Source organism: Carica papaya, chromosome 4 (genome assembly GCF_054855325.1).
Source record: "Carica papaya isolate Zhongbai chromosome 4, ASM5485532v1, whole genome shotgun sequence".
Lineage (NCBI taxonomy): Eukaryota > Viridiplantae > Streptophyta > Magnoliopsida > Brassicales > Caricaceae > Carica > Carica papaya.
In genome coordinates, this window is record NC_142312.1 from 31,239,157 (window position 1) to 31,265,417 (window position 26,261).

General features: G+C 34.5%; 5 protein-coding genes and 1 non-coding gene across 10 annotated transcripts; 4 read left to right on the forward strand and 2 right to left on the reverse strand.

Annotated features, from left to right (window-relative positions):
• Positions 1–1,632: 1,632 nt before the first annotated feature.
• Positions 1,633–4,295, forward strand: LOC110808901 (cytochrome P450 736A117-like). The gene is made up of 2 exons (XM_022034533.2): positions 1,633–2,606; positions 2,717–4,295. The coding sequence occupies exons 1-2, from the start codon at positions 1,698–1,700 to the stop codon at positions 3,332–3,334; spliced, it is 1,527 nt and encodes a 508-aa protein (XP_021890225.2). The 5' UTR covers positions 1,633–1,697; the 3' UTR covers positions 3,335–4,295.
• Positions 4,296–7,733: 3,438 nt separating this feature from the next.
• Positions 7,734–12,502, forward strand: LOC110808906 (sodium/calcium exchanger family protein / calcium-binding EF hand family protein). Its single transcript, XM_022034541.2, has 7 exons — positions 7,734–8,273; positions 9,141–9,326; positions 9,620–9,801; positions 10,419–10,564; positions 10,660–10,936; positions 11,008–11,319; positions 11,900–12,502. Exons 1-7 carry the CDS (start codon positions 7,865–7,867, stop codon positions 12,146–12,148), a joined length of 1,761 nt encoding a protein of 586 aa, XP_021890233.2. The 5' UTR covers positions 7,734–7,864; the 3' UTR covers positions 12,149–12,502.
• An 813-nt stretch (positions 12,503–13,315) lies between these two features.
• LOC110808943 (uncharacterized) lies at positions 13,316–16,518 on the reverse strand. 2 transcript variants are annotated; one of them, XM_022034599.2, is made up of 7 exons: positions 16,124–16,518; positions 15,870–15,936; positions 15,074–15,720; positions 14,839–14,979; positions 14,089–14,258; positions 13,803–13,992; positions 13,316–13,685 (listed from the first exon to the last, which is right to left on the reverse strand). In XM_022034599.2, exons 2-7 carry the CDS (start codon positions 15,895–15,897, stop codon positions 13,509–13,511), a joined length of 1,353 nt encoding a protein of 450 aa, XP_021890291.1. In that variant the 5' UTR covers positions 15,898–15,936; positions 16,124–16,518; the 3' UTR covers positions 13,316–13,508. The 2 variants fall into 2 exon arrangements, with proteins under 2 accessions (XP_021890291.1, XP_021890290.1); XM_022034598.2 differs by having other exon boundaries at positions 15,870–16,518.
• Positions 16,519–18,764: 2,246 nt separating this feature from the next.
• Positions 18,765–18,838, forward strand: TRNAI-UAU (transfer RNA isoleucine (anticodon UAU)). The gene has a single exon. It is a non-coding gene; the product is annotated as a tRNA-Ile (tRNA).
• A 3-nt stretch (positions 18,839–18,841) lies between these two features.
• Positions 18,842–20,835, forward strand: IQD10 (IQ-domain 10). 3 transcript variants are annotated; one of them, XM_022034539.2, is made up of 6 exons: positions 18,842–19,188; positions 19,266–19,388; positions 19,471–19,623; positions 19,756–19,983; positions 20,066–20,179; positions 20,287–20,835. In XM_022034539.2, exons 2-6 carry the CDS (start codon positions 19,314–19,316, stop codon positions 20,566–20,568), a joined length of 852 nt encoding a protein of 283 aa, XP_021890231.1. In that variant the 5' UTR covers positions 18,842–19,188; positions 19,266–19,313; the 3' UTR covers positions 20,569–20,835. The 3 variants fall into 3 exon arrangements, with proteins under 3 accessions (XP_021890231.1, XP_088075122.1, XP_021890230.1); XM_088218996.1 differs by having other exon boundaries at positions 18,843–19,156; positions 19,265–19,388; XM_022034538.2 differs by having other exon boundaries at positions 18,843–19,126.
• Positions 20,836–22,915: 2,080 nt separating this feature from the next.
• Positions 22,916–25,568, reverse strand: LOC110808898 (transcription factor TCP3). 2 transcript variants are annotated; one of them, XR_015818731.1, is made up of 2 exons: positions 23,325–25,568; positions 22,916–23,242 (listed from the first exon to the last, which is right to left on the reverse strand). XR_015818731.1 is itself a non-coding variant. In XM_088218995.1 (2 exons), exon 1 carries the CDS (start codon positions 24,724–24,726, stop codon positions 23,395–23,397), a length of 1,332 nt encoding a protein of 443 aa, XP_088075121.1. In that variant the 5' UTR covers positions 24,727–25,568; the 3' UTR covers positions 22,916–23,242; positions 23,352–23,394. The 2 variants fall into 2 exon arrangements, 1 of the variants encoding a protein (XP_088075121.1); XM_088218995.1 differs by having other exon boundaries at positions 23,352–25,568.
• Positions 25,569–26,261: the final 693 nt, after the last annotated feature.

Below are 26,261 nucleotides of genomic sequence, written 5' to 3' on the forward strand. Positions count from 1 at the left end.
CTTCCACCATTACGTAAGCTTTACGATTTCTGTCGAGATTCGCCTGTCTGCTTCCCGGAAAGATAGATGCCGGGGTTGAGAATCATGCTTCACAAGGCTCTAGGGTTTGGGAGGGCGAAGCATTTACACGTGTCTGGCATGGCGTTTACAAATATTTGTTTAAGAAAATAAAATTAAAGCCTTTAATTAAAAAAAAATAAAACCTTATTATATATTTAAACCATATGTTACTTTATATTTTTAAAAGATATTTACTATTATAACCTAAAATATATATATTTAAAATAAAATTAAAATAATTATATATTAAATTTAATAATGCATGATTATTTAATAAAAAATTCACCGTAAATATTAATTTGGTCATTATTATCGAGATAATAGTTTACAGTATCACATCCACCGCGCAATACATGCGGTAATTGATAGACATAAAAAGAAAGAGACATAATTTTAAGGTTTGTCGATTTACTACGTGATGATTTTATTGAAAAAAATAGAAACCGTGATATTTTTTTTATTCAAGACGTTCTATTTAAACTTAAATTATTAAAATATTTCGATCTTATTTATTATATATTAAAATTTATATTTAAATTCTTAAATTTATAATTTCACGGCATTATATTGCGTAATTTTAATACACAAACTATATGTAGAATAGTATTATAATTAATTTATATGTTTTAGAAAATGTCTATGAAAATATATATTATAAATTATGAAAAAATGAATTTTTTCTTTTGTAAGTAATAAAAATTAAAGTAAGACTTCAAAGAAACATATAAATATATATATACATGTATATATATATATATTAACCCATACTCTGGTTTGGTGTAATAGTTGCATTAATCAAATATATATGGATATATCTTTTACAGTGCAAGGCCATTGTTTATAGTGTAATAGTTGCATTACCTATACGGAATTAATTACTACAATAATACTCTCTCTCTCTCTCTCTCTCTCTCTATATATATATATATATATACATGTATATATATATTAACCCATACTCTGGTTTGGTGTAATAGTTGCATTAATCAAATATATATGGATGTATCTTTTACAGTGCAAGGCCATTGTTTATTGTGTAATAGTTGCATTACCTATACGGAATTAATTACTCTTTCTCTCTCTCTCTCTATATATATATATATATATATACATGTATATATATATTAACCCATACTCTGGTTTGGTGTAATAGTTGCATTAATCAAATATATATGGATGTATCTTTTACAGTGCAAGGCCATTGTTTATTGTGTAATAGTTGCATTACCTATACGGAATTAATTACTCTCTATCTCTCTCTCTCTCTCTCTATATATATATATTTACATGTATATATATTAACCCATACTCTTATTTGGTGTAACAGTTGCATTAATCAAGTATGTATATATATATATATGGATATATTTTTTACAGTGCAAGGCCATTGTTTATTGTTGATGTTGAATGCAAACAAATAGATCGGGCCAGTTGGATATGGCGCAGTTATACTAAAAAAGATTTGTTGACTTCTCCCCCACATGACATGAATTAAATTATGATTAATAGGTCTGCAAGTTATATATTAAAAAAGTTATATATAATATAGTACAGCAATTACTGTAATGAAAACCTGAAGATTCTTTGGAAGGTCCTCTTATATACGATCACAAAAAACGTAAGAAATTACGAGTATCATGTGGAATTCTCTGTGGTTCACTGTTTTATTCATATTTCTCTTCCGATATTTCTTCCTCAGATACTATTCTTCTTCTAAAAAGAACTCACCACCTTCTCCGCCGAAGCTCCCCATCGTTGGAAACCTTCACAGACTAGGATCATCTCCCCATAGATCTCTTCGGGCATTGGCTCAACAGTATGGTCCTTTCATGTTGCTTCACTTTGGCAGCGTTCCTGTACTTGTCATCTCCTCCGCTCATGCTGCTCTCGATGTCATGAAAACCCATGATAATATCTTTTCGAGTCGATTTAAATCAAGCGTCTTTGATAAATTAGTTTACAATTGTAAAGATGTTGTTCTTGCACCTTATGGTGAATACTGGAGGCAAATGAAGAGCATATGCGTGATACATTTATTGAGTAGCAAAAAGGTTCAATGTTTTCAAAAAGTAAGAGAAGAAGAGACAATGATTTTGACGAAGAAGATCCAAGAATCTTACTGTTCACCTATGAATTTGAGTGAGACTTTTACAGTACTAGCAAATGATATATTGTGTAGAGTAGCTTTCGGGAGGAAGTATGGTGGAGACGAGGAAAATGGGAAAAAGCTTAAGGAGCTTCTGACGAGGTTTGCTCAACTAACTGGTACTGTTGATATTGGAGATTATATCCCATGGCTTTCTTGGGTTAGTTGTGTTAATGGATTGAATACTAAATTAGAGAAATTAGCAAAAGAACTTGATGATCTTTTTGAGGGAATAGTGGAAGAACATGTAAATCATTTGAAGAAAAAGAGTAATACCAGTGATTATGGTGATGTTCAAGATACAGACTCGAAAGATTTTGTAGATGTCTTGCTCTGGATTCAAAGAGAAAACACGATTGGATTTCCTATTGATAGAGTTACCATAAAGGCTCTTATCTTGGTAAGAATCATTTATCTTCTTAATTTTTTTTACGAATCACTAACAAAAACTCGCACACGCACCTGTAATTTTCAATTACAGAATATGACTAATTATACATATTCGTCTAGGATATGTTCATTGCAGGAACAGATACAACATCTACAACTCTCGAATGGGCAATGACAGAGCTTTTAAGACATCCCAAAGTTATGAAGAAATTGCGTAATGAAGTCAGAACTATTGCAGGTGATAAGTCAAATATAATAGAAGAGGATTTAGGTAAAATGAAATACTTGAAAGCAGTGATTAAAGAAATTCTTCGCTTACACCCTCCTCTTCCGCTGCTAATGCCTCGAGAATCCGTTAAAGATGCGAATGTAAGAGGATATGACATTACGGCAGGAACTCAAGTTCTGATCAATGCATGGGCAATCGGCAGAGATCCTGACTCATGGGAAGAGGCAGAGGAATTCAAACCAGAAAGGTTTTTAAACAGTTGTATAGATTTTAAAGGACATGATTTCCAGTTGATTCCATTTGGAGCAGGAAGAAGGGGTTGTCCTGGTATCCACTTTGCTACAATACTTATAGAGATGATATTAGCAAATGTTCTACACAAATGCGATTGGAAACCAATGCCTTATCGTGGAGCAAAAGAACATGGAATTGACTTGACTGAATCTGCTGGAATTTCTGTTCATAGGAAATTTCCTCTTATTGCTATCCCTTCACCACCTCGTTTTTAATATGTTGTCCACAATATTTTTATTGTATATTTTTTTCCATTTTTAAGGACCTTGATGTTTATGTTCTGAATGATTTACAGTGGTCGGATAATATTTTTCAATAAAAGCTGCTCTGAGTTAACCATTAAAAAAGTAGATAGCCGTCCTTGAATCCAACTTCTTTTCATTTGGATCATACAACCTCGAGTCTGGTGAATAAATCCAAATGCATAAATGTTTTATACTAATGCCATTAACTTCATCTTCCTACTCCCTGGTCGCGTTGTTTCCTTCTGCCTTGAATCACCAGCTATCATCATCATTTCTCTGTCAAACATCTCACTTTCTCACCATCATCGTCTTCGTTGCACCTGCTCCTTTCCTTCTTCCCTTGTGTATGTCGAACACTTTTTATCATCCTCACCTTCATCACGCTACCTGCTGCCTCGTTACATCTCTCTTTCTTCTCTGTCATGGACTGATTACCGGAGAAGACAGAAGTATCTTCTCCAAACAAAGATACCGTTTTGAGGGAAATCAATGAGCTGGTTTTACATGGACTGAGTTGTATTTTCTGAATGGGCTGATTAGGTTTTTGAGTTGACTGAGATTTGAGCTTTGAGACTAATTTAGTTTTGGGTCTTTGAAGTTTGGTCTTAATTGGATTGGATTTAATCTTTGGTCTTTAGTTTAAGAGGCTTGAGAGGGAAGAATATAATGGTTTATGTTAGACCAATTTGAGTGGTTTACGTTGAAGAACTTTGTAATTGATTCGGATTATACGAGCACGGCATGACGAGAATATAACTATTATTGCCTCACGCGAGCATAACTGACAGTGCATTACGAATTTTAAATAATGACAAAAATATGTCAAAAAGTCGTAAGATATCCAAGGAACGGAGATACGACGTACATTTTTCTCAAATGATGTGTTCCAATTGAGCTAAGGTCATAACCACCCGACAGCAACTTCATAAGAGATGACTGACTCCTGCTTACGAGATGTTTTCCATCATCCCATTTACATTAAGAAAATTGATTTTCTCAATTATAATGAAGTAGAGGAAGAACGCGAAGAAAATAATACAAATCCAACTAAAAATAACGATCACGCAATAGTAAAGTTTAAGTAAACGATGAGATACACGGGGATATATCTCTAAAATTGTGCGAGAATGGTGTCATTGATGATGATATAAGTGAAGATGGTCATAAAAGTTGTAATTTAACTCATCAAATCCAGGGAATTACTTAGGGCGTGACAAGTGCCCATATAATGACAGAACAAACGTTGTGCATAGGATGAAGAGATGACGCCAGTAACGAGTGCCCTTATTGGTCATTTGGTATATTATTTAAGGATCCAAAAATGTTTAAAAAAATTATATTGAAGGATGCAACATCGAAAGGTATGCAACTCCACTTACAAAAAAAAATAAATAAATTTAGAATTGTGTCACGAGATAGTTATCTGTAGTTACAGTACCTGCAATCTAAATAAATCATTCTAAATAAAAATAAATAACGTAACATGTATTTTTTTAAAAAAATAAAAATAAAATAATTTATGCTCGTATATTGTAAATATATACAATAAAATAATTCAAGTAATTTAAAATATTAAAAAAAATAATTTAAAATAATTGTATATTAAAATATGGTGTGGGCATAACTTTTTGTAGAAATTTCAAAGTCCCACCAACACGTTAGAGACTAAAGTAGTTGAAGCTATTAAATAAATATCTCAATATATTTATTAGTGCTTAGTAATTATTTTATTTTTTATTTTTTATTTTATATTAAACTATATTTTTACTCGTTTTCTAAAATTTTAAATTAAAAAAAAAATTATAAAAAATTAATAATATGTTTATTTTATTTTAAAAAAAAATTATTTGATCCGATATTTATACCGTACAGAGTGGTTAGTTTAAAAAAGTCAAAGGGTGTCCCGTCGCCGCGCGAATCCAACGGAACGGAGCGTGGACGGCGTTTGTAAAATATGTACGACGCGACACGTGTCAGTCTTTGAAGCCATAACTTTCTGATAACTTCGTAATCCACGCTGGATATTTTTGGCAAGAAATCTGCCGTTTACGCTGGATACCCCCGTGTCTCTGAAAAAGTCAAAGTCAAAATCAACATAATTACAATTTGGCCCTCGTTTTCTTCAAATTTACATTAATACCACACATTCAAATTATCTGAATTACCCCCCAAAAAAAAAGTACAAAAATGTTATCTAATTATAATTAATTGTTCTCTAAATATAATTAATTTTTTTATTAAAAAATAAAAAATAACACAAACTTAAATATTACACATTCTAAGTTAAGATACACCGATTAAGTTATCACTAGTGAGTCGAACAAGATCAGTTAGAGAAATACGATAAGGATGCAATTCATAAAGGATCGAAAAAGTATAATTGATTCTCTAAATATAATTAATGAATGCGTAATAATCGACTGTATGAAAACTATAGTGTAAAAGTAAATAAATTAATAAAAGTAATTAACAATATAATAATAGCATAATATTAATTAATATCATAATTAACAAGGGGGTGAAAGAAGAAATCTTGGGATATAATGAAAAATTATTTATTTGGTAAAGAAAAAAAAAAGGACAAAGAAATTATGTACTATGCTTTAATTTTTAATTAATTATTAAAGTAATTTGATTTTTTGTTAGTAGTGTGTTATTATTTATATTTATTACATGGTACTTATTTTTTAGATTTTAATTATTTAATATTCAAATTACTCATATTTTTGAAATCTTATAAATTCAATATGAAATTTCAACGTACTTAAAATCTTATCCAAGTTTTATCATAACATGAAAAATAATAATCCAATATGAAATTTCATTTGAAATTTGGATAATGTATTTAAAATTTTATTGTTTTAATGAAATTTAAAAATAGTTGTTCGAGTTCTTCGGTAATTTTTATGTGAAACTAATTTTTATTATTTTAAAAATATTCTCACAATCTTTAACTTCAAATTAAATATAAATTCTAAATGAATTTTTTTAAAAAAAATTATTTGTTTTAATATAACCTAAATATTACTTAAAGTAATCATGTAAATGCTTTCAAGTCTATTCGTAAATACGTAATTTCAACTAAAAAAGTATACGAATTACATTATGCTAATAAAAAAATTAAATTTATATAAAATTTTATATAGAATTAAAATAATATATTTCAAAATTTATCAAGATCATGATACCATTGAATAAATATAAAAAAATCCGTATCATTACAACTGAAACTTTATGTAAAGAAAAAGAAAAAAAAGAGCTAAGTAAATCAATTTATTGAACTTATTTTGAAAGTACTATTCAAACTCTTATATAATATTATTTTTTAATTATTCTAAATTTGTTTTAATAAATTCATAAATTACATTATGATAACAAGAAAGATTAGATTTATATAAAATTAAAATAATATATTTTAAATTTTATTAGAATCACGACATTATTGAATAAGTATAAAAGAATATGCATGATTACAATCAAATTATTTTATTAAAAAATAGACAAAAAAAATTAAGTAAATAAATTTTTTGAACTTATTTCGAAAGTACTATTCGAACTTTTATATAGTATTTTATATGATATTACTTTTTAATTATTTTAATTTTTTTAATAGATTTATAAATTACATTATGCTAACGAAAAAAATTAGACTTATATAAAATTTCACATAAAGTTAAAATAATATATTTTAAATTTTATCAGAATTATGACATAATTAAATAAGTATAAAAGAATATGCATGATTACAATTAAAATCTTCTATTAAAAAAGAGACATAAAAATTAAGTAAATAAAGAAAATATTATTCAAATTTTTATAAAATATTATTTTTTAATTATTTTTAATTTTTTAAATAAATTTATAAATTATATTATGCTAACAAAAAAAATAGATTTATATGAAATTTCATATATAGTTAAAATAATATATTTCAAATTTCATTAAGATTATGATATTATTAAATAAATATAAAAAAATCTGCATGATTATAACTGATATTTTATGTAAAAAATTAGAGACAGAAAAGAAAAGTAAATTAATTTTTTGAATTTATTTCAAAAATACTATTGGATATTTTAGATAATATTATATTTTAACTATTTTAAATTTTTTTAATATATTTATAAATAAATTTAATTAAAAAAATATTGATTGGTTTCCAATATAACTTTGGAAATTATTTAAATCATTTGATTTTTGTTGATTTGATGGATTTTATACATATATTTCTTCAACTAGACTTATAAACATGTTCTTAACAAATTTATTTATTTAATAAAATAATTTTTAATAATTATTTTAATTTCAATTGTTTTAAAGATTATTTTGAATAAAAAAAGAAAAAGAAATCCAAAGGTGTTACTTCCCCCCTGACCGCTTGGGCTGCTGCCTGATCTCCCATCCATCCGCGATTCACACACGTTTTTCTTACACTCTGTAACTCTATATGTGTATTACCTCCATTTTCGTCTACACCAATCTGTATTTTGCACCATAGCCATGTTTAGCAAGCACTTATTCTTCTTCTTCTTCCTTATTCTTTGCTGCGCGGTTCATGGCCGCTTTCTCACCACCCGTCTACTGTCCTCCGATCTGCTCTCCGAAGGTCTCCATGCCTCACCCAATCACTCTGTCCCCCTGGTCATAGAGCCTGTTACTTCTTCTTCTTCTTGGGTATTATCGGCTCCGCAGGAGGAATCCTGTGAGGAGACGTATGGTTTCCTGCCCTGTACCACAACAGCGATTGGTAACCTCTTCCTCATCGCCGTTTATGGCTACCTCATGTTCTTGGCTGCCACATATTTATCTGCTGGAAGTGAGCTCTTGCTCGAGATCCTGGGTCCTGGACTCGTCGGCGGTTTGTTCCTCCCCATGCTCGGAGCCCTCCCGGATGCAATGCTCATTCTTGGTATTATTCAGTTCATTTTTAATTCAATTTTTATTTCTTTTTCGGCTTTTTGATTGCTTGGATGCAATTTGTTTTCCCGTTTTTTGTTTTTTTTTTCTTTTTTTTGGTTTCCGGTGTTTGGATGCTGAGAAAGTGAAAAGGTGAGAAATGGGAGAGAAAGAAAGATTTAAAGAACCATCGTTGGATTTTTATAGATAGACTAAAAAGGTTAACAGCTGAGCTCAAAACGTGACAGAGTGAATTGGGTTCATCGCTTTCCGTTTGATTTATGAGAAAAGGGATGACACGAAAAAAAAAAAGAAATTCGAATCTTAAAATTCATTTGTATTTCGATTTATATCGTCGAAATGGCTTTTATGGCTTTACACTAAGAAAATGAAATTAAATTTTAGATTTATACCATTGTCAGACATGTTCTTCTGCCTAAAAAATTCTGGGAAATCAGTCTTGCATAAATTCTTTTTCTTTTCAGATTCCTTTTCTTCCTCAAAAGAATCTGAGTTGTCGTCCTTGATCCTCGCATATCCTGTTTTGCTCTTACAGGAAAATGGTTGGGCTGAAATTTTTTAAAAAAAAGGCAAAGGAAAAAGGGAAATATTGAAAAATATTCTTCATGAGTTGTTGATAACAGGTGCTTTGTTACCTTGTAAATTTTAAAGATGAAAGAACGTAAGCAGCGTAGTGATAATAACTTTGGAGCAGCCGTGTTGTGATTTCTTTTGGCTGTTTATAGTTCTTATACCACTCTTCCATATCTGATAATCTGAAAAGGTTACATCTTTTGCATTGAATGTAGAGATGTAGCCTTTCATCTCTATGGCTTTTTGTGGTTTTTATCATTTGCACTAACTCCTTTGTTTTGTACAGTATCTGGACTTTCAGGAACTAAAGAAACTGCTCAAAGTCAGGTGTCTGTTGGAATGGGCTTGTTGGCTGGTTCGACTGTCATGCTTCTTACTATAATATGGGGATCTTGTATCATCGTTGGCAGGTGTGACCTTCAAGATTCAATTGCAATCGACAAACAACTGACAAAAGGATTTAGCTTAACTGGTGTGTAACTCTACTTCTATAATTGGACTTTAATGCAATTGATCATCTAACGATTTACATTTTATGAGTTTCATATTTGATTTTGTATTGTCTTTGTAATTTTTCTCATGATGTGTGAATCTGTTGCACACAATTGTAATGTTAACAATCTCTTTGATGGTATATTGTTTCAGTTGGTTGGCTTAATCTATAATGGTTAAAAATTGCTTAAAGTGTTAGTTCCACTGGTTTGAACTAACATTCAAACATCTGTGTTTAATTTCACTGCTTAATCAAATTCTCCCTTCTTGCAGGTACAGGTGTCAGTACCGATATTTGGACTTGTTATGCCGCAAGGATAATGGTTATATCTGTTATCCCATTTATCATCGTTCAAATACCACAGTTTCTGAATTCAACTTCAGGAAGGCACTTAAGTGTCCTGATTGCGCTCATAATATCTCTCCTAATGTTGTTTTCTTATTGTCTTTATCAGGTAATGATATTTTTATACAGCATTCTAAGTACCATCTGTTTGTTCTATTGATATTAGAAATTCTACAACTAAATCTTCATTCTGTTTCTATTGAACTTTCCTGTAATAACTAGAAAGCTCTATATTCTCTTATCATTTTGTAAAACTGTAAGCTTATACGCAGTTACTCATCTGGTAGTCTAGGTCTACTGTCTTTTGTTTCGTTTATTCTAGAACAATCACAGACAATAATTATCATCATATTACTGTGAAAAAGCATCGACAATAATTAGTTTGTGCTAGTTATTTGTGAAAGTTTGTTCTACATTGGCCTTTAGATGGTATTTCTAAATCTTGAAATCTGAGTATTTAGAATGTTAAATCTCCTCTAGTTGCATAACAATTTGTTGGTTTAGGAGGAAGTATGTCCAGATTTCCCTGTCAGTGGGTGTCCCATCTATGATTAATGTGTACTTCATGCAGTGACTATGCATAGATATGGAACATGAAAGGTTTGGAATTTTATACCATTCCAAACAGGAAGCAGAGATACTAAGAATTTTCTGTTTTGCCAATTTAAAATTTGGAAATTTTTTGCCTCCTTAATGCATAACTTTTCTTCAGTATATGTTGTGTAGGTTTTTCAACCTAAGATCCAGAGCAGACGGCTTGCTTATGTGAGGCACAAGCATGTCATGTCAGGACTGTTAAAACACTTGAGACATCATGCTTTAGGAAAGCTTCTGGATGATGATGGTGAACCAGATAGAGACATTATTCAAAAGTCAGTTTTGTTTAATAATTCTAGTTTCCGGTACCCTTGACTAACTCATTAAATACTTATGTCATTTTTTCCCCTTCTAATGGATACTGTTGCAGGCTGTTTGCTACAATTGATGAAAATCAAGATGAACGTCTTTCAAGGACTGAACTGAAAGCATTCATCTTGGGAATTCGATTTCTAGAGTTAGACTTGGATAAGGATGATGCTGTGCATAAGTTAATGCAAGACTTTGATACCTCTAATGATGATCATGTTGATATAGAAGAATTCATTAATGGTATCAAAAAATGGCTTAACGAGGCAAGGAGGACTCAGGATGGTCCATCTGCTGCTGATTCCGAAACACTTCAGTTTATAGATGACTTTCACCAAGTAAGTTGGACAAATAAAACTCTTACTGCTTAGTCAATGCAGGCTGATTCATATTGGAGTTTCATTTGCAGCAAACAAGGAGGGAGCATCATTTCTTAGGCATCAATGCGCAAAATGATGAGGCTGGTCAGGACGGTGTTGAAAACTCAAAATGGGTCTCCATCAAAGCAGTTCTTTTTTTGTTGGTGGGGACTGTTATTGCCGCTGTATTTGCTGATCCTCTGGTTGATGCTGTTGACAACTTTTCAATTGCAACAAGTATTCCTTCCTTTTTCATCTCATTTATTGCATTGCCTTTGGCTACCAACTCAAGTGAAGCCGTGTCAGCAATTATCTTCGCTACTCATAAAAAGCTCAGGACAGCCTCATTGACGTTTTCTGAGGTAAATTTTCTTATTTTTCTCTTTCTTTCTTTGTGATAAAGCTAAGATTTAAGCTCCATTAATCTCAGCTGTCTAACAACTTCCAAGTACGTTTCAGCTCGAAGTTTGTTTTCTTAAATGTGCAGACTTGGTTCTCAAGATATATTTGCATATTTAAATATTTCAATAATCTTTCATAATTGAGATAAAAGTGACTAACAAATAACGAAGGGGAAAAAACAATCTGGTTGCTATTTTAGTTTCTGTAGTCTGCAGACAATATCATAGTAGCCATTTGAAGACGAAAAGGTTTGAACACGTGATGCAGATCTCACTTCTAAATATGTGTTGTATTAATCGCATTTCACCCAAAGTGACATGTGGAAGCGAATTAGTGTGAGGTAATAAAAATGCTACAGTCAGTGGGGCTATAAATTTGTGAAACTCGCAGAGGTAAATGATCCCTTCATAGGCTACACCAGAGTGAGGTAGTTTTGAGAGGGATGAGGAGTATAGCTTTACTACCATTATCACAACCTTATTCCTCTTTGTTCATTAAATAGTGTACTATTAAATTTCTTATTTGAGTTTCTTCTTGCAGCTATATGGGGCAGTAACAATGAACAATGTGCTCTGTCTATCAGTCTTCTTAGCCCTTGTTTATGCTAGGGGGTTGATATGGGATTTCTCATCTGAAGTGCTGGTTATCTTTATTGTTTGCATCTTGATGGGTGTCTTTGCCAGTTATCGCACAACCTTCCCGCTTTGGACTTGCGTGGTGGCTTTCATTCTTTATCCATTCTCCTTGGCACTGGTTTATGTTCTTGATTACTACTGTGGCTGGTCATAGATCATTTTAGACTCTCTATCAGTTGGGACTTCGAGTTTACTTTTTGGCGATGTTCTTATGTTGTTTTTAGCAACCGTTGGGCGGTGGCTGTATCTATATATCTATAGAATTACTTGGCCAAGTTTATTGTAACTGAAATCAATAAACTTTTTTTTTTCCTACTTCATGGTTTGAACTCCTGTTTCTTTTTTTTTTTATCAGAAAAAATTGAGCTCTTCTTGGTCTTTAATTATTGTGTTTAGGGAGGATATTTGTGGATTCATATCCAGATATTAGTAAAGTGGAAGCTGCTAGTTGATGAATTATATGTAATAAATTGATGAGTTCATATTATGGTAGAGACAGGCTTGAAAATCCAGGGAGGTAGAAGGGGGATACCATGGCCAACCCATCAGATCATTGAATTTCTTTTTCCCTTATTGTCTTTATCTCAGAGCTGTTAAAGTTCGAGACTGTAAATACGGTACTGTAGTGTTTAAAATTTTTACGATTTGATTTAAAAATTATAAATTTGAACTTCACTGAAAACATATAATTTATTATTCTATAGATGTATTATATATTTATAATGGTTAACTAATAATATTTGATTAATGAAATCAAATGAACAAGTTAGGGTTAATTCCAGTAGAATCGCGACATATCAAGTTGAGTTTTTTAATTGAAATATGCACCATAAGACAAAAATTCCGATTTATTCATTTTCTAACATCAAGTATAAACAACTCGAGAGTTAATTGAATCACTAATTCACGTATATGTAATGTTCAAATCAGTTTGTTGTTTAGGTTTAACTCTTTAGTCTCGAGAGGCATAGTTTGGGTTCAAGTTATTTTCATCGTATTTCGATTTTTAATATTTTAATTCAAAAAATTAAAACCATATTTAAATATTTTAATAAATAATTCAAAAAAAATTACTAATTAATTAAATTAATAAAATTAGTATATATTAGTTTATCATTATTAATTAATTAATTAAATTCATTTTAATGACCCATTAAACAAAACCCAATAAAAGGCAAGAGCAGATTCTCCAGTCCTGCAGTTCATATTCCAAAATGTGTGTCTAATCCAGTCCAGCACAATGTCACCTAGCATACCAATAGCAAAAGAGGAACTGGCAAAAACCCTGAGGCATTCAAAACTTCTATTGCCAAGATTTGGGTTCCTCTTTCAAATTCAAGCTTATATATATATGCAAGATCTGGGTATGTTTAATTGTTCACCTACATGTCAAATGGAAATATAACAAAGGAAAATGGAAAAGAAACTGGTATTGCTGCTAGTACAGAGTTTCATAGTGAAATAAAATGGCCATTCAAAAGGCTGTAAATGAGAAAGAGAACAATTTTAACCACCTAGAGCTTCAAATTCAGATCAACACCTTCTCCTACTTCACCGACATTACAATTGCTAACACTGCTACTTGCTGCTGGGTCAATCTGCTTCGCTGCTGGTGGGAAGAAGCTAAAATAAGGCTGCTGTTGATTTGATTGACTAGGTCCTTGCTTGATGATCGAATCTTCTGTGCTTACCTTTTAATAATTAGAAGAAGAACAACCGCAGCAAGCTTGTTAAGGAACAGAAAACTAGGGAACTAGCAGAAATTTAGCAAAAATGGAAGATGGGTACTAGCTGTTTTTCGGACTTACTTGGTAAGGTGGTGATTCAAAATCAGGATATTCATGATTGTTGTAGCCAAGATTAGCAGGTGATATGTGCTTGATATTTGAGATTGTAGGAGGAGCTAATGTGAGAAAATCTCTATTGGAACTTCCACTTTCTCTGTTGCTTTGTTTTGAATACAACTCTGACATTGAAGTTGGACATGTAAGGCTGTCTCTGCAAGGAGATTGAGCAACATAGAAAACAATGTAAACTTTTCAACCAATTAATAAGAAAATGCAACTAAGAAACCCCAGCTTTCAATCAGCTAACCTGAAAATTTGATTTCCTGATTCAAGATAAACTGAGCCTCCATTGCAATGTGAAGCTTGTTCGCTTGATTTATTGATGGGATGGTGAACAAGAGGAGGAAATTTGCAGTCAAATAAAGGGCCAGAAGAATTGTCTAGAGAGAATGGATATGACCTCTTGAAGCCAACCATCTATACTACATTTTAATCAAACCAAGCATGAAAGCCAATATCCATTTATTAGTTTGCCTTAATCCAATAGAATACAACAGAAAAAGAAATTAAAGACTGGAATAATAGCGAACAAATAACAGATTTGGTCATATTCTGGTCTGATTAAGCTTTTTTGATAATTTTCCACAAGCAATTCTTTCACAATAAACGAAAGTTAAGAGTTTTAGCGATCAAATTTAGCCTGTGCTTGATTAATGCTTGCAGTCTAGCAGCTTTTGAGGATATACTAATGTATAAACAATAGATTGAGACATTTTTTTTTTATTTGGGGATAGTTGCCATAATTACTTATTTCATTAAGTAAAATTTGTACTTCAATATAACTCAAGAAATGCATGATGAAATAGGCTTAGCCGAGTTAGCTGCTTCATTACATATAACATGAGCAAAATGCAGATGTACAAGAGCAAATGACATGAAGTTCCTACTCTTTCTACTTTGCCTGCTAAGAAAGATAAATACCAGCAGAAGAAAACCTTACCCTAATTTGGTAATCCCATGGCAGAAGAAGAAAAATAAAGAAGCAAACAGAACATACCTTTTCCTCTTCTGGCCAAGGAGATGTATAATTGCTATAATAGCTTTGGTTTGAAGGGGGCTCTATCTGGAAATTGTTTAAGAGAGATGATGATTGTGTTGATGATGATGATGATGCTGAAGTTGCCGATGATGCATTCACCTATAAAACATGTCAAAACATCAAATTTCTCTAATCTCAATCAACAAACATATCAATTTCTTTTTTTTTTTTTTTCAAGAAGCAAATATCTTACCATAGAATAAGCTCGCTGACATTGCTGTGCTTTCTGTATCAAGCTAGGCAGAGGCCAAATGGGATTCAATTCATAAGGCACAATCAAATTTGACCGGCAAGCCAAACCTGGATCCACCCCTGAACTCTCCTTCTCGAGGTTATACTCGCAAGGACTCCACAATTTAGGCACACCATTAGCATTTCCCTGAAGTGGAACAGGTGACCAGCCAATGGAATTAGTAAATGGAGCAGTGTCTGTACCAACACCATCAACATTTTGTAGAAGTGGAGGTGGCCTAAGCATTGAACTTGAGGAAGAATGATCAGATGAAAATGGGATTGAAGAAGAGGAACAAGAAGAAGAAGGGTGATTTGGGGGGTTATGATAGCCTGGAAATGGTACAGAAAAGTATGGAGATTTTGTTTGGGACAAGATAGTTGATGGTGAAGAAGGCAAAATTGCAGCTGCATCTTTCTTTTGTTGTTCCTCGAGCCTGATCTTTTCAAGCTGCGCCACACCAAGGCCTCTTTGTGGTACCTTTTTAGGTTTTTGCTTCTTGGAAGATCTCGCTAGATTTCCATCACCACCAGCAATACTACTAGCACTATTGCTGCCTTTCTGGCTATGATCTTCTAGTGCCATTCTGGTTGATTTCCCATCTAAAACTAACAATTCCCAAGAAAATTTACAGCAAACCCAGATGCAGAAACCAGATTTAGAAGAGAACCCAGATCATGAATTTCATGACACTACCAGTACTAACATGTAGCCATATAAGAAATTTTGGGAAAACCCAGATAAGAAAAGGACACACATTTTTGGTTTTCCATGCTGTCATCCATCACACCACGCTCCTGCTCCTGCTGCGCTGTTCTTCTTATCTTATGATCAAACAGGACAAGCAAGGAACCTTTTGTAAACATACCCAGATGCACAAACTTCGAGAGAGATACTCAAAAATGTTTTGATACAACAACTTCGAAAATAGAGAAATAAAAATAAAATAAAAAAGAGGAGAACCTGAAGAGAAAGTTAACATGAACAGAAGTTCAAAAAAACAAGATTTACCCAAAATCTCGCTGGCAATGAAGTGAAGATCGGTTAAAGGAACAAACCCAGGAGCACAGCCAACTTAATTTCCATGAAGAACACGAGCAGAGAGAGAGAGAGAAAAAGAGAGAGAGAGAGATATTGAGTATCAAGAGTTTCAGATTTTTCTCCAACCAAAATTTCTTGTCTGAGAGACAGATCAGATCAAATATATAGTGAAAATAGCCAGTTTTAAATTTTCAATCTTTCGTTCCAAAAAAAAAAAAAGAGAGATTTAAAAGCCACATGCAAATCTAAGGCACTAACTATGAATATATTTTCTCTCAAACTTATCGCCCAAATCCTCGCTCCACTCCCTATTTGCTTCCTAGACCGACTCTTCTGAATTTCAGTCTCTCTCCCTTTTATTAGGTTTTGGCATCTTTCTCCCTCAAATTATTATTCTACTTATTATTATTTTTCTTGGAGCTACAAGACAGTGCTGAGTAACTAATGTCACCTTGGCTCGTTTGTTCCATTTTTAGGTTACCCTGTGCTGGCCTCTGCAGCCTCTGGATCCCACACCAGTTTTTGGGTTTTTGGGTCCACACCCAATTGTAAAAAATGGATTTCACCACTACCCACTTTCTCCTTCAATTCGTGTGCTTTGTTATTTCTTACACATGGGTTATATATGCTACACACACCATATAGCTTGATGATATCTTTCAATCTATTTACACTATTTGTTGATTCTAAATATATATAAATCTAGCTAACCATATGGTTTCTTAGCCATAGCATTTGTAGAAAAGAGTTGGGGAAGAGCAATAATGTAAGGCCATTACAAGCTGTTTGCTTGTAAATAATGCAATCACAATGTCAAGATCCTTGCCTAAAACTACACCAAATAAATTTGAATTTCCTAACTTGTTCATCTTCCAATATTTTCATTCCTTTCATACCTTAATCTACCCATTTTAACTTTTTTGAACAACCCAGAATTGATTTTACCAAAATCATTTTCAATTTTCGTAGATTAGACCAATTTGTTGTCGAGATTATGAGATCCAAATTATATTTTATTCGAAAATTATTATATGATAAGCCAAAATCAAACAATAATAACTCATCTAAATCACACACTGAAGTAATCTGTTTTCTATTTTTAAGGAGAATTAGATCTACTGTTCTTGATTGCCTTCAAATTTTTTCTTTAATATAAAAAAGAAACAACTCTCTAATAGATTTAAAGTAAATCAATGTAAAAATCAAACCCAAAGGATGGATTATAACAAGCGTGAATTTGCTAATGAGGAAAGGTTAGGTCCCACAGAGAGACTTAAAAGGAAGAGCAAGCAGAAAAGTAAGATTTCATCAAAACTTGAAAAATATTATGTGCTTGTTTTTATGTAGTAGAAATAAGCAAATGTTATCTTCGTCTTTCCAAAAATGGCCCACCTCGACCCACAACCATCTCTAGATTTTGATGGGAAGAAAGCAAAGCTTTTGTCTTCAAAGAAACTAAAGAAGACACCTCTAACAATCACTTATCAATAGTATAAATTCTCGAGATTTTAATAGATATACAAAACCATTTAGGCATTTTATTAACAAGATTCTCTCTCATCATCTTATACATACATATATATATATATATACATATCTTATTTCTTCATTTAAAAAAATTCAAACTTGAATTAATATTCTTGGATTTTGATGGCTCGTGGGGTTAGAAGTCTATTAAATAGTTGAAATTATCATAATCTTTCATTTTAACTAACTAGTTTTTTTAAAAATATATATATAAAATAAATTAGTGTATCTAATAATAAAAAAAATAGAATTTAATTTTTAATTCATTATAAAATTATAAATTAAATAATTTTTAAATATAAAAATAAAGTGATAACATCGTATAATTTTTCAAGATAAAAGCAAAATTAGTGTGAAAATATATATGTAAATATAAGGATGGGGTTTGACTTTTGTTTGACTATAACATTTGTTATTATGGCTTATAAATTTTACACTATTATTGTAAGGTAACGTTCCATATTATTTTTATATAAATTATAATATAAAAAAATACTAAAATAATATCACGTGCAAACGCATATCATGCATTATAGAAACTTACTTTATAGTTTATAACAATATATGACTATTAAAGAGAAATCGAGGATACGAGAATTCTACGTGCTTAAAACTCATAAAATCTTTTGAATTTTTAAGGGTCTATCAATTGTATTTTTTCATTATATACACACACACATATATATATATATATGTGTGTGTGTGTATGTATATTTTAACATAAAGCACATGGGTGATGCCCTTTAGTTTGTATGAGATAGCAACCCAACACTTGTAAGTGATGGGAATGTCCTACTCACTTGGATGACTCTTGTAACTTAAAGGAGTCCATGCCATGGTTTTGTCACCTTCACTTCCATTCCACTCATGAATTTAGGTCAATTCATATTTAAAACTAATCATATATATATATATATATACATATATGGCTTGGACTAATGAGTTTGATATAAATTTTTTGAAGTTTTTATTTTAAATTTTTAGACTTTGTTTTATGAATGAAATTAATTTTCATTTTTGTAGAATTCTTTTCAAAAGAAGAAAAACTAATTTAATTTTTAATTCTCCTAAATATAGTACGTGAGGTCCCGTAGCTCAGTTGGTTAGAGCGTTGGTCTTATGAGCCGAAGGTCGCGGGTTCGAGCCCCGCCGGGACCATTTTTCACTCTTTTTTTTTTTTTTTTTTTGTGTTTATGTACATCTTTGGTATATGTTTTCTGTTCGTGTGGTATTATTGTGTGTTGCTGTTGACGGTTGATCTTCCAAGAGATGAAACAGCGTCTTCAAACTTTAGTTGGGTTGTCAATTTGAGTTGATGGATGTACCAGTAACTTACTGCTAATCCCATCCCATTCTCACCTAAGCCACCCCATGTTTTCCTCCTCCTCTGCTATCTCCTCCTCCATTCTTTGTTTCCCAGTTCTCTTTTTTCTTCTTTTGCTTCTGGTGGGATTCTTGTTAACTTCTTAATTTTTGCATAGTTTTTCACTTCGGTTTTGTGCATTCATGTAATCTTTCTTTTTTATCACTCTGTTGAAAATGGGTTCAATTTCAATCTGCTTCTGATGGGGATTTTCTATGGCAGGTTTTATTTGGTGTGTTGTGCTTATTTGATTGTTGATCGAAGTAGCAAATGGGTTCAGCAAACTGCTTTAGATCACTAATTGGCTTAAAGAAACCTAAGACTGCTACATCTAAGCCGACTAAGGTTTAATACTCTTTCTCTGCAGTTGTCCTCATACATATCTTTGTATTTGTTGGAGATTAGGAGTCTCATGGGTTGAAAGCAGGTAAATTCAACCAGCGAGAAATCAAATGAAGCAAATTCTAGTGGCTCGAATAATCTTGCCATTGTTGGTTCCCACGACGATACTCGTGCTCCACCAGTGTCGGTTGAAGCACGAGCTGCTGTTCGAATCCAAAATGCTTTTCGGGCATTCTTGGTACATATTATTTCTTTTGGAAATATGTTATGAGTCTGAAATCAATAAAATCATGTTTCACATATTATTCCCAAGTAATGTTTCTTAGGTGAATCTGTTTAAGAATTAGCATTTCATGTATACCTCGTGCAGGCAAGGAAACAGTGTTGCAGAAGAAAGGGAGCAGTGAGGTTTAACATTTTGGTTCAAGGCAATACTGTTAAAAAGCAGACATCAACCGCCCTCGGCCATATACATTCTTGGTGCAATATACAGTCCCAGATCAGAGCACGTCGCCTGTGTATGGTTACACAGGGCAGGATTAAGCAAAAGAAGTTGGAAAATCAAGTGAAACTTGACACTAAGCTTCATGAATTGGAGGTACTAAATTAAGGCTTCATGATCATGCCGGAGGGATTTTAAATTTTCCTCGTGTTTACCCTACCATTGTTTTAATCTGCAGGTGGAGTGGTGCGGAGGCTCTGAAACCATGGACGAAATCCTTGCCAGGATACAGCAAAGAGAAGAAGCGGCTGTCAAGCGTGAGCGAGCAATGGCTTATGCCTTCTCTCATCAGGTTAATTTAAAATGAACACCTCAAAACTTCTCCTCCCTACTTAATGTTTGAGATATATATATATATATGTATGTCTACTACATATATAAAGTTGACATGATTTGCAGTGGAGAGCCAACCCAACACAGTATCTCGGCCAGGCTTCCTACAGCCTCGGCAAAGAAAACTGGGGTTGGAGCTGGACGGAGCGATGGGTGGCTGCTCGCCCATGGGAGGTGAGGGTCCATGCTCAACTGCCCAAATCAAAGAAAGGCTATTTAGGGGAGACCAGCATGGCAGACAAACTCGTTAAGCACCCAGACATGAAGGTTTTTGCTTCAGTTAAACCTGCTTTGTCAAATGGAAAGGAAACTACAAAGGCTAAAAAGGGTACTCCATCAAATCCATAGCTTGTTGGTACATGAGCTCGTGATCCGGCCATCTTTTTTTCTGCTTTTTTGTGTGCTAGTTTTGTCGATTTCGGAATTGGTGTGAATTTCAAAGGCGTACAATGTGGATAATATAAGAGAGAGAGAGAGAGAGTTAATTGTCTGGATTGATCTGACAAGAACAGGTACATACAACCTTTCTTTTTTTTGTGATGCAAGATAAGGTAGTACTTTTGCTAAAATTTCTGTGCATGTCATGAGGTCTCATGATTTTTTTTTTTTTTTTTTTCTTAAAAAGAAAGTAGAATCCCAGAATTTCGATTCTTGGATCAATAGTTTTAGAATTTCCCCCTTCATCAAAGAGTCCAAATGCTGTACTTTCCATCAATCAAAAGTAGTTCTTGAGAATTTACCCCCTTCCAAAAGAAAGTTACTGTTAAAAACTCCAAATGCTGTACTTTCCATCAATCAAAATTGGCTCTCAAGAATTTACCCCCCACCCAAAAGAAAGTTCTTCTCAAGAGGATGCAATTGGAAAAACAGTAAAATCTCTTTTTGAAAAAATAAAAAAGAAATTTCTATCTTTTCACTCATCTGCAGACAATAATGGAAATACACTCAATATACATATAATGCTCCAGCTCATATGTCCATTATGCATTAATTATCATCCAATTATTCATTATTCTGTTGCAAGGTAGGTAAAAGGCCAAGTGGCCAAGCCAACTACACCTCCTCGACAAAGATAATCAGTGATCTCATATGATCTACAACCCGCCAAAAATCTCATTATTCAGGGAACTTTATTTCCCTCGTGAAAGTCTCTCTAGATACTTATTAATGGATTTATTCACCAATCAAATCCATCACATACGCATTGTTTCATCAGAAAATCGGATAATAGGATATGGTGGGCAACTAAACCAGAGCCAATTTATTGTAGTTGCAGTCGAGAACTCATTTCATTCAAAAATTTCAGCAATATTATGCAGATGTTTTTGGATTGGAGTACACTTGAACCAACTATAAAGAAGTACCAACAACCACAGAACAAATTGTCACTATCTCAATATAAGCCAAGAGTTCCTCTTTTATCTCTCTCAAATTTTTTATAACCTACTGGGGAAATAAAAGTTTCCAGCTAAGCTCAAAGAGATTTTTATTAGGCACTGGGATTTAACAGGGAGTAGGGTAGGTAGGGGACCATTTACAGGATGGCCAAGTACCATAGCTTTTGGTGGTATCTATCTATGTATTCTTCTTCCAATAGGTGAGTTTTTGCTTGTAATTGTGCTCGTCCAATTCCCCTTTCATGGTTCCCCCTGCAAATGTCAACCACTTTGACTTAGTTGTTCTGACCTGCTAAATTTACCTTTACATATTTGATTGTAGACCAAGAACTTATAGATTCCGCCCCCCCTACCCAACACAAAATCCGATCTTAATGCTAAAGTTGGCTTCAGGACATGTTAACTTAAATCCATCACCTCTATGCATCACACTTGTAAACATTTAAGGTCTAAAATAGCACAAACCTATAGATTTCACGAGAGAATTCTCACTCACCTACTTTTGGCAGTTGATGTCTCTAAGATGATGATATTCTGATTAAAGCCTTCAGTGAGAGTAAAGCTTTCAACTTTCTTCAAGAAGGCCAAAAGGGTTTCCAGGATTTATTTATTCTTCTTGTTCATCTTTTTTGACTTTTCGTGGTTCTTTCATAATTAAGTTTGGTAAACTCATTACTGAATAGTAAAACAGAGGAATATAGGTCAAGATGAAACTCCAAGAACAAGATTCTCTACTCTAGATAAGAAATATTTCATTATTTAACAGCGAAAACGGACATTGGGTTGAGAAAACCAGCTACCATTTTCTCTCCCTGTCCTAATAAATCCTACGGATCATGGAAAATGACTTCTCCCTGTGTGTCCCCAAATGGGCGAGCAACGACAGAGATGTAAAAGACTCATCCTTTCAATTCTTTTTGCAGGTTTAAGGAAGTTTTTGTGGAGGCATGGAAAAGCAGTAAAGCAACAAAAAACAATCAACAAGATATACCTCTCTTTTATCTACACCAAGAACATGGACCCTTTTAGAATTTGGACTGACGATAAGACCCTAATTAGCTTCTCCCATTTTATTCAGATCAAAAGCATATAGGATTTAGATGAGGGAAAATGCTACTAGTTTTCTATATTTCCAGATCTGGGTATATGCCTTTGTTTAGTGAGAATTTTCAAAAACAAGGCCAGGTTTTACCTACAGGATCTGCTCCAGTTGAGGAAATTATCAAATCTACTGAGAAAACACTAGTTCGCTTCTCAAATAGTAACTCTAGCAAATAAGTTGACTGAAAGAAAGGACATGCACAAAAAGTAGCCATGTGATACAAGGTCTAGCAGCATTAACAGATAGCAAATCCAAAAGATATCCAAAACAAGAAAGTCGAGCTCCAAGACAATGAGCTCACTCAAAACAGGAAACCAAATTCTTCAACAGAATCGAACTGATAGAAGCTAAAACAAACCGGGGGATGAAAAAACCTGAAAGATAACCAGATTTATTCTTGCCCCGGTGTAGGCCATCGAATCCAAAGTGACCAAAATCTCTCCCTCATATACTGGTCTTTAAGTCCAGTTTAACAGCTCCACATATATACTATATCCTCCCAGCAGATTATTTGAAATGAGCCCTGAAAGATTTTCGGAAATGGATAGGAAGATCATAAGTGAAAACAGGGTAATAAATCGACAATGAGTAAAAAGTGAACATACGCGAGAAATGTGTTATGGAGGTAGCACCTGGTGAAAGGGAAAAGATTTCGATCGTATGTTGATAGTTCCATCAATGGCGAGAATCAGAGGAGGCAGAGGACGGCTTGTTGGGGATGCCGTCGTGCTCCTCTTCTTCGCCCTGAATCCGTGCTGGAAGGCGAAACCCAGAGAATCCGCTGGAGGAAGAGGCGAATCCAATGCCGGATATCGCAGAAGGATGGATGGTTGAGGGGAATTGATAGTGATGGTGGTGGTGGGGGTGATCGGTAGCAGTGATGGGTTGGTCTATCCAAGCACGAATTGAAGGCGTATTGCTGGACTGAAGGGGTCCCCTCTGAGAAAATAACTGGCTTTGGCCGAAGAACGGCTGCAATGGCGGTGTCGGTGGGGAATTGAACACGAACCCACCTCCTCCACCGCCACTTGCGTTACCAGTTTCTGCACCAGTATTCCAAGACACATTTCGCTGGAACCTTCCGATTTCGGCTGGGTGGTGGTGATGGTGCTCCCACACAGCAGCGGCCGTAGCAGATGCCGCATCGAACCCCAGTGGGGTGGTTCCTGGGAATAGGACTGGTTCACTGTGATGAGCCTGAGTTTGAGCTTGGTGTTGCAGAAGCATCGGCTCTTGAAACGATTGCAATGAAAGCCGCAGATCTTGGCTCTGGCTACTTGTTCTCGACAACAAATCTGGTGGGTAACTCTGAAACTGTATGGACGAAGATGGTGGCTCTGTTGATGCGCCCATTGGGAAAAAGGATTTGATTGTATCCGCAATGGCATCAGAATCCAGAGATGGTGGCAGAAAACTGGAACCGGTATCTGGGTTCTCGCTCATTTGCGTTTGTTGTTGATGTTGGAGGTTCTGAACTTCGTTACCCATCAATGGCGTCGTCCTCCTCCCGCTACTCCCGCCAGAACTCCCACCAGAAGCTGCAGAAGCAGCAACGTTATCCATCATAGCAGTAGTGCCACCATGGTGGAGTTGGAACTGATACTCCCTGTCATCGATCCTTGGTTGCTCTTGATGGTTCTTACTGGTGTTGGGCGCCTTGGTTGCGGTGGTGGTGTTGGTGGTAATGTTTAAGGTTTCTGGGTTCCAGGGAGGAAGCTCCGCGAGCTTGTCAATGGCGGCTTTAGCTTTCTTGATGAGCCAATCAACAGCCTTACTAGGTCTGTCATAGCCGAGACGATCTTGAACGTCGTAAAACTGAATGGCGGTGTGAGCGGAGAGACGAACTCGGCGGTCGCGTGGACCCTTTGCCGTGCAGACCTTGCTGTGGCGGTCCTTTCTTCCGGTGGAGCGTACAATGTGGCCTCCTTGGACCTCCACAATCTCGCCGCCGGCGTTTCTTAACCCCAGTCTCGACGATGTTGCTGCTTGATGGTGGCTGTTTTCCATTTTTCTCGCATATTGGGTTGCTTGTTGGGCGAAAGAGGTTGAAGAAGGAGAAATAGAGGGGCGATAAGAGCGTTTCTTGGGAGGTTGAGGAGGAATATCTAACTCTTCTCCTCCATATAAAAGTTGGTTTTGAGGAGCCTGGGTTGTGTTCAGAATGTACTGGTAATGATGCGAGGAGGAGAAGCTTTGAGGCTGCTGTTGGTGTTGAACAAGGAGATGTTTTCTCTGGGATTCTTTTTCTTCTTCCTCCTCCTCCTCCTCTTCTTCTTCCTCCTCTTCTTCTTCCTCTTCTTCTTGCTGTCTTTGCTGTTGATGATGTTGTTGAAGATGATGATGATGAGGGTAGTGATTCCTTTGAGGATCCAGAGTCAGGACCTTGATATATTCCTGTTCCAGCTTTTAATGGAGGAGACTTAGTATTGGGTTGTGGGTTGTTGTTCGCTATCTTCCTTTTGCAGCTTGCTAATGGTGTTCTCCTCTTGTTGGTTGTTGTTGTTGTCCAGCTCCCACCACAGTGATGAAACCTGATAATACTTCTCCTCCTGCTGCCTCTCCCAAAAGCCTCTTCCATTCAATGTTTCCAATTCCATATCAAACAAACCCTAACAATAACACCACCCAACCAAAAAAAAAAAATAAACCCTAAAAAACTGAGAAAATTTAACCCAGAAGGCAAAAAACCAGACCAGTATCCTAATTGCAGCCTAACCCATTTCTTTTCCTTCTCCAATCTCTCTCACCTTTTGGTAATTGTGCCTCTTTTTTATGCACCAACCAAACCAAACTAGTGATATTGATGACACCCACCTGACTTGACACACCCCCTCCCCCCTCCCCACCCCCCCACCCTCCCCTCTCTCCCACAAAAAAAAAAATTAAAACCCAAAAACAATAACAGCTGTTCAAGTTCAAGAAGAGTCTCCTTCCAGAAACTTAATCATATTTTGTTCATATCTTGGAGAGGGAGAGAGAGAGAGAGAGAGAGAGAGAGAGAGTAAATATAGGAAGAGGAAGGAATTGGGTTGGAGGTATTAGTATAGGAGAGGTTGATGATGGCAGTGGTGAGGGTGGCAGTGTTTGGTCAGAAAAGAGATAAAAGATCTCTGTGATTTCATCACTGTCTCTGCTGCCTCTTCTTGTACTACCCACACTCCCTCTTCTAAATTATATTTACTCATCATCATCACCACCTAAATTTGGCTCCCTTTTCAACTCTCTTTACCCTTTCTTTATTCATTTTTTATTTGGGTTTTCCTTTTTTTTAATCTTCCCATCTTTATTTTTATTTTTTCACTTCCTAGCTAGTTACAAGTTAAAGAGGTGTCACAACACTTCAAAGGAGAGCCTCTGTGGGATGCTCTTGAAAATGACTCCTCTCTTCACACCTTTTTCTCTCTCTCTCCCTCTCTCTCTTGCTTCACTTAAAAGAAACAACACCATCTTTTTCTCTCTCTCTCTCTCTCTCTCTCTCTTTCCCTCAATTTCCTTCTTCCCAAACTCACCTTTTTGTGTGTTGGATTGCTCAAGATGGCATC

What these genes read in the sequence shown, in the direction of transcription:
- LOC110808901 (XM_022034533.2), top strand. Translation starts at nt 1,698, where the DNA reads ATGTGGAATTCTCTGTGGTTCACTGTTTTATTCATATTTCTCTTCCGA. An exon ending in CCATAAAGGCTCTTATCTTG is followed by an intron (nt 2,607 to 2,716) that starts GTAAGAATCATT and finishes ATATTCGTCTAG; the next exon opens with GATATGTTCATTGCAGGAAC.
- LOC110808906 (XM_022034541.2), top strand. Translation starts at nt 7,865, where the DNA reads ATGTTTAGCAAGCACTTATTCTTCTTCTTCTTCCTTATTCTTTGCTGC. An exon ending in AAAAGGATTTAGCTTAACTG is followed by an intron (nt 9,327 to 9,619) that starts GTGTGTAACTCT and finishes CCCTTCTTGCAG; the next exon opens with GTACAGGTGTCAGTACCGAT. An exon ending in CCTCATTGACGTTTTCTGAG is followed by an intron (nt 11,320 to 11,899) that starts GTAAATTTTCTT and finishes TTCTTCTTGCAG; the next exon opens with CTATATGGGGCAGTAACAAT.
- LOC110808943 (XM_022034598.2), bottom strand. Translation starts at nt 15,978, where the DNA reads ATGTTTACAAAAGGTTCCTTGCTTGTCCTGTTTGATCATAAGATAAGA. An exon ending in CAGCATGGAAAACCAAAAAT is followed by an intron (nt 15,721 to 15,869) that starts GTGTGTCCTTTT and finishes GGGAATTGTTAG; the next exon opens with TTTTAGATGGGAAATCAACC. An exon ending in CTTGGCCAGAAGAGGAAAAG is followed by an intron (nt 14,259 to 14,838) that starts GTATGTTCTGTT and finishes AATGTAGTATAG; the next exon opens with ATGGTTGGCTTCAAGAGGTC.
- IQD10 (XM_022034539.2), top strand. Translation starts at nt 19,314, where the DNA reads ATGGGTTCAGCAAACTGCTTTAGATCACTAATTGGCTTAAAGAAACCT. An exon ending in ATGCTTTTCGGGCATTCTTG is followed by an intron (nt 19,624 to 19,755) that starts GTACATATTATT and finishes TACCTCGTGCAG; the next exon opens with GCAAGGAAACAGTGTTGCAG. An exon ending in CTAAGCTTCATGAATTGGAG is followed by an intron (nt 19,984 to 20,065) that starts GTACTAAATTAA and finishes TTTAATCTGCAG; the next exon opens with GTGGAGTGGTGCGGAGGCTC.
- LOC110808898 (XM_088218995.1), bottom strand. Translation starts at nt 24,726, where the DNA reads ATGGAAAACAGCCACCATCAAGCAGCAACATCGTCGAGACTGGGGTTA.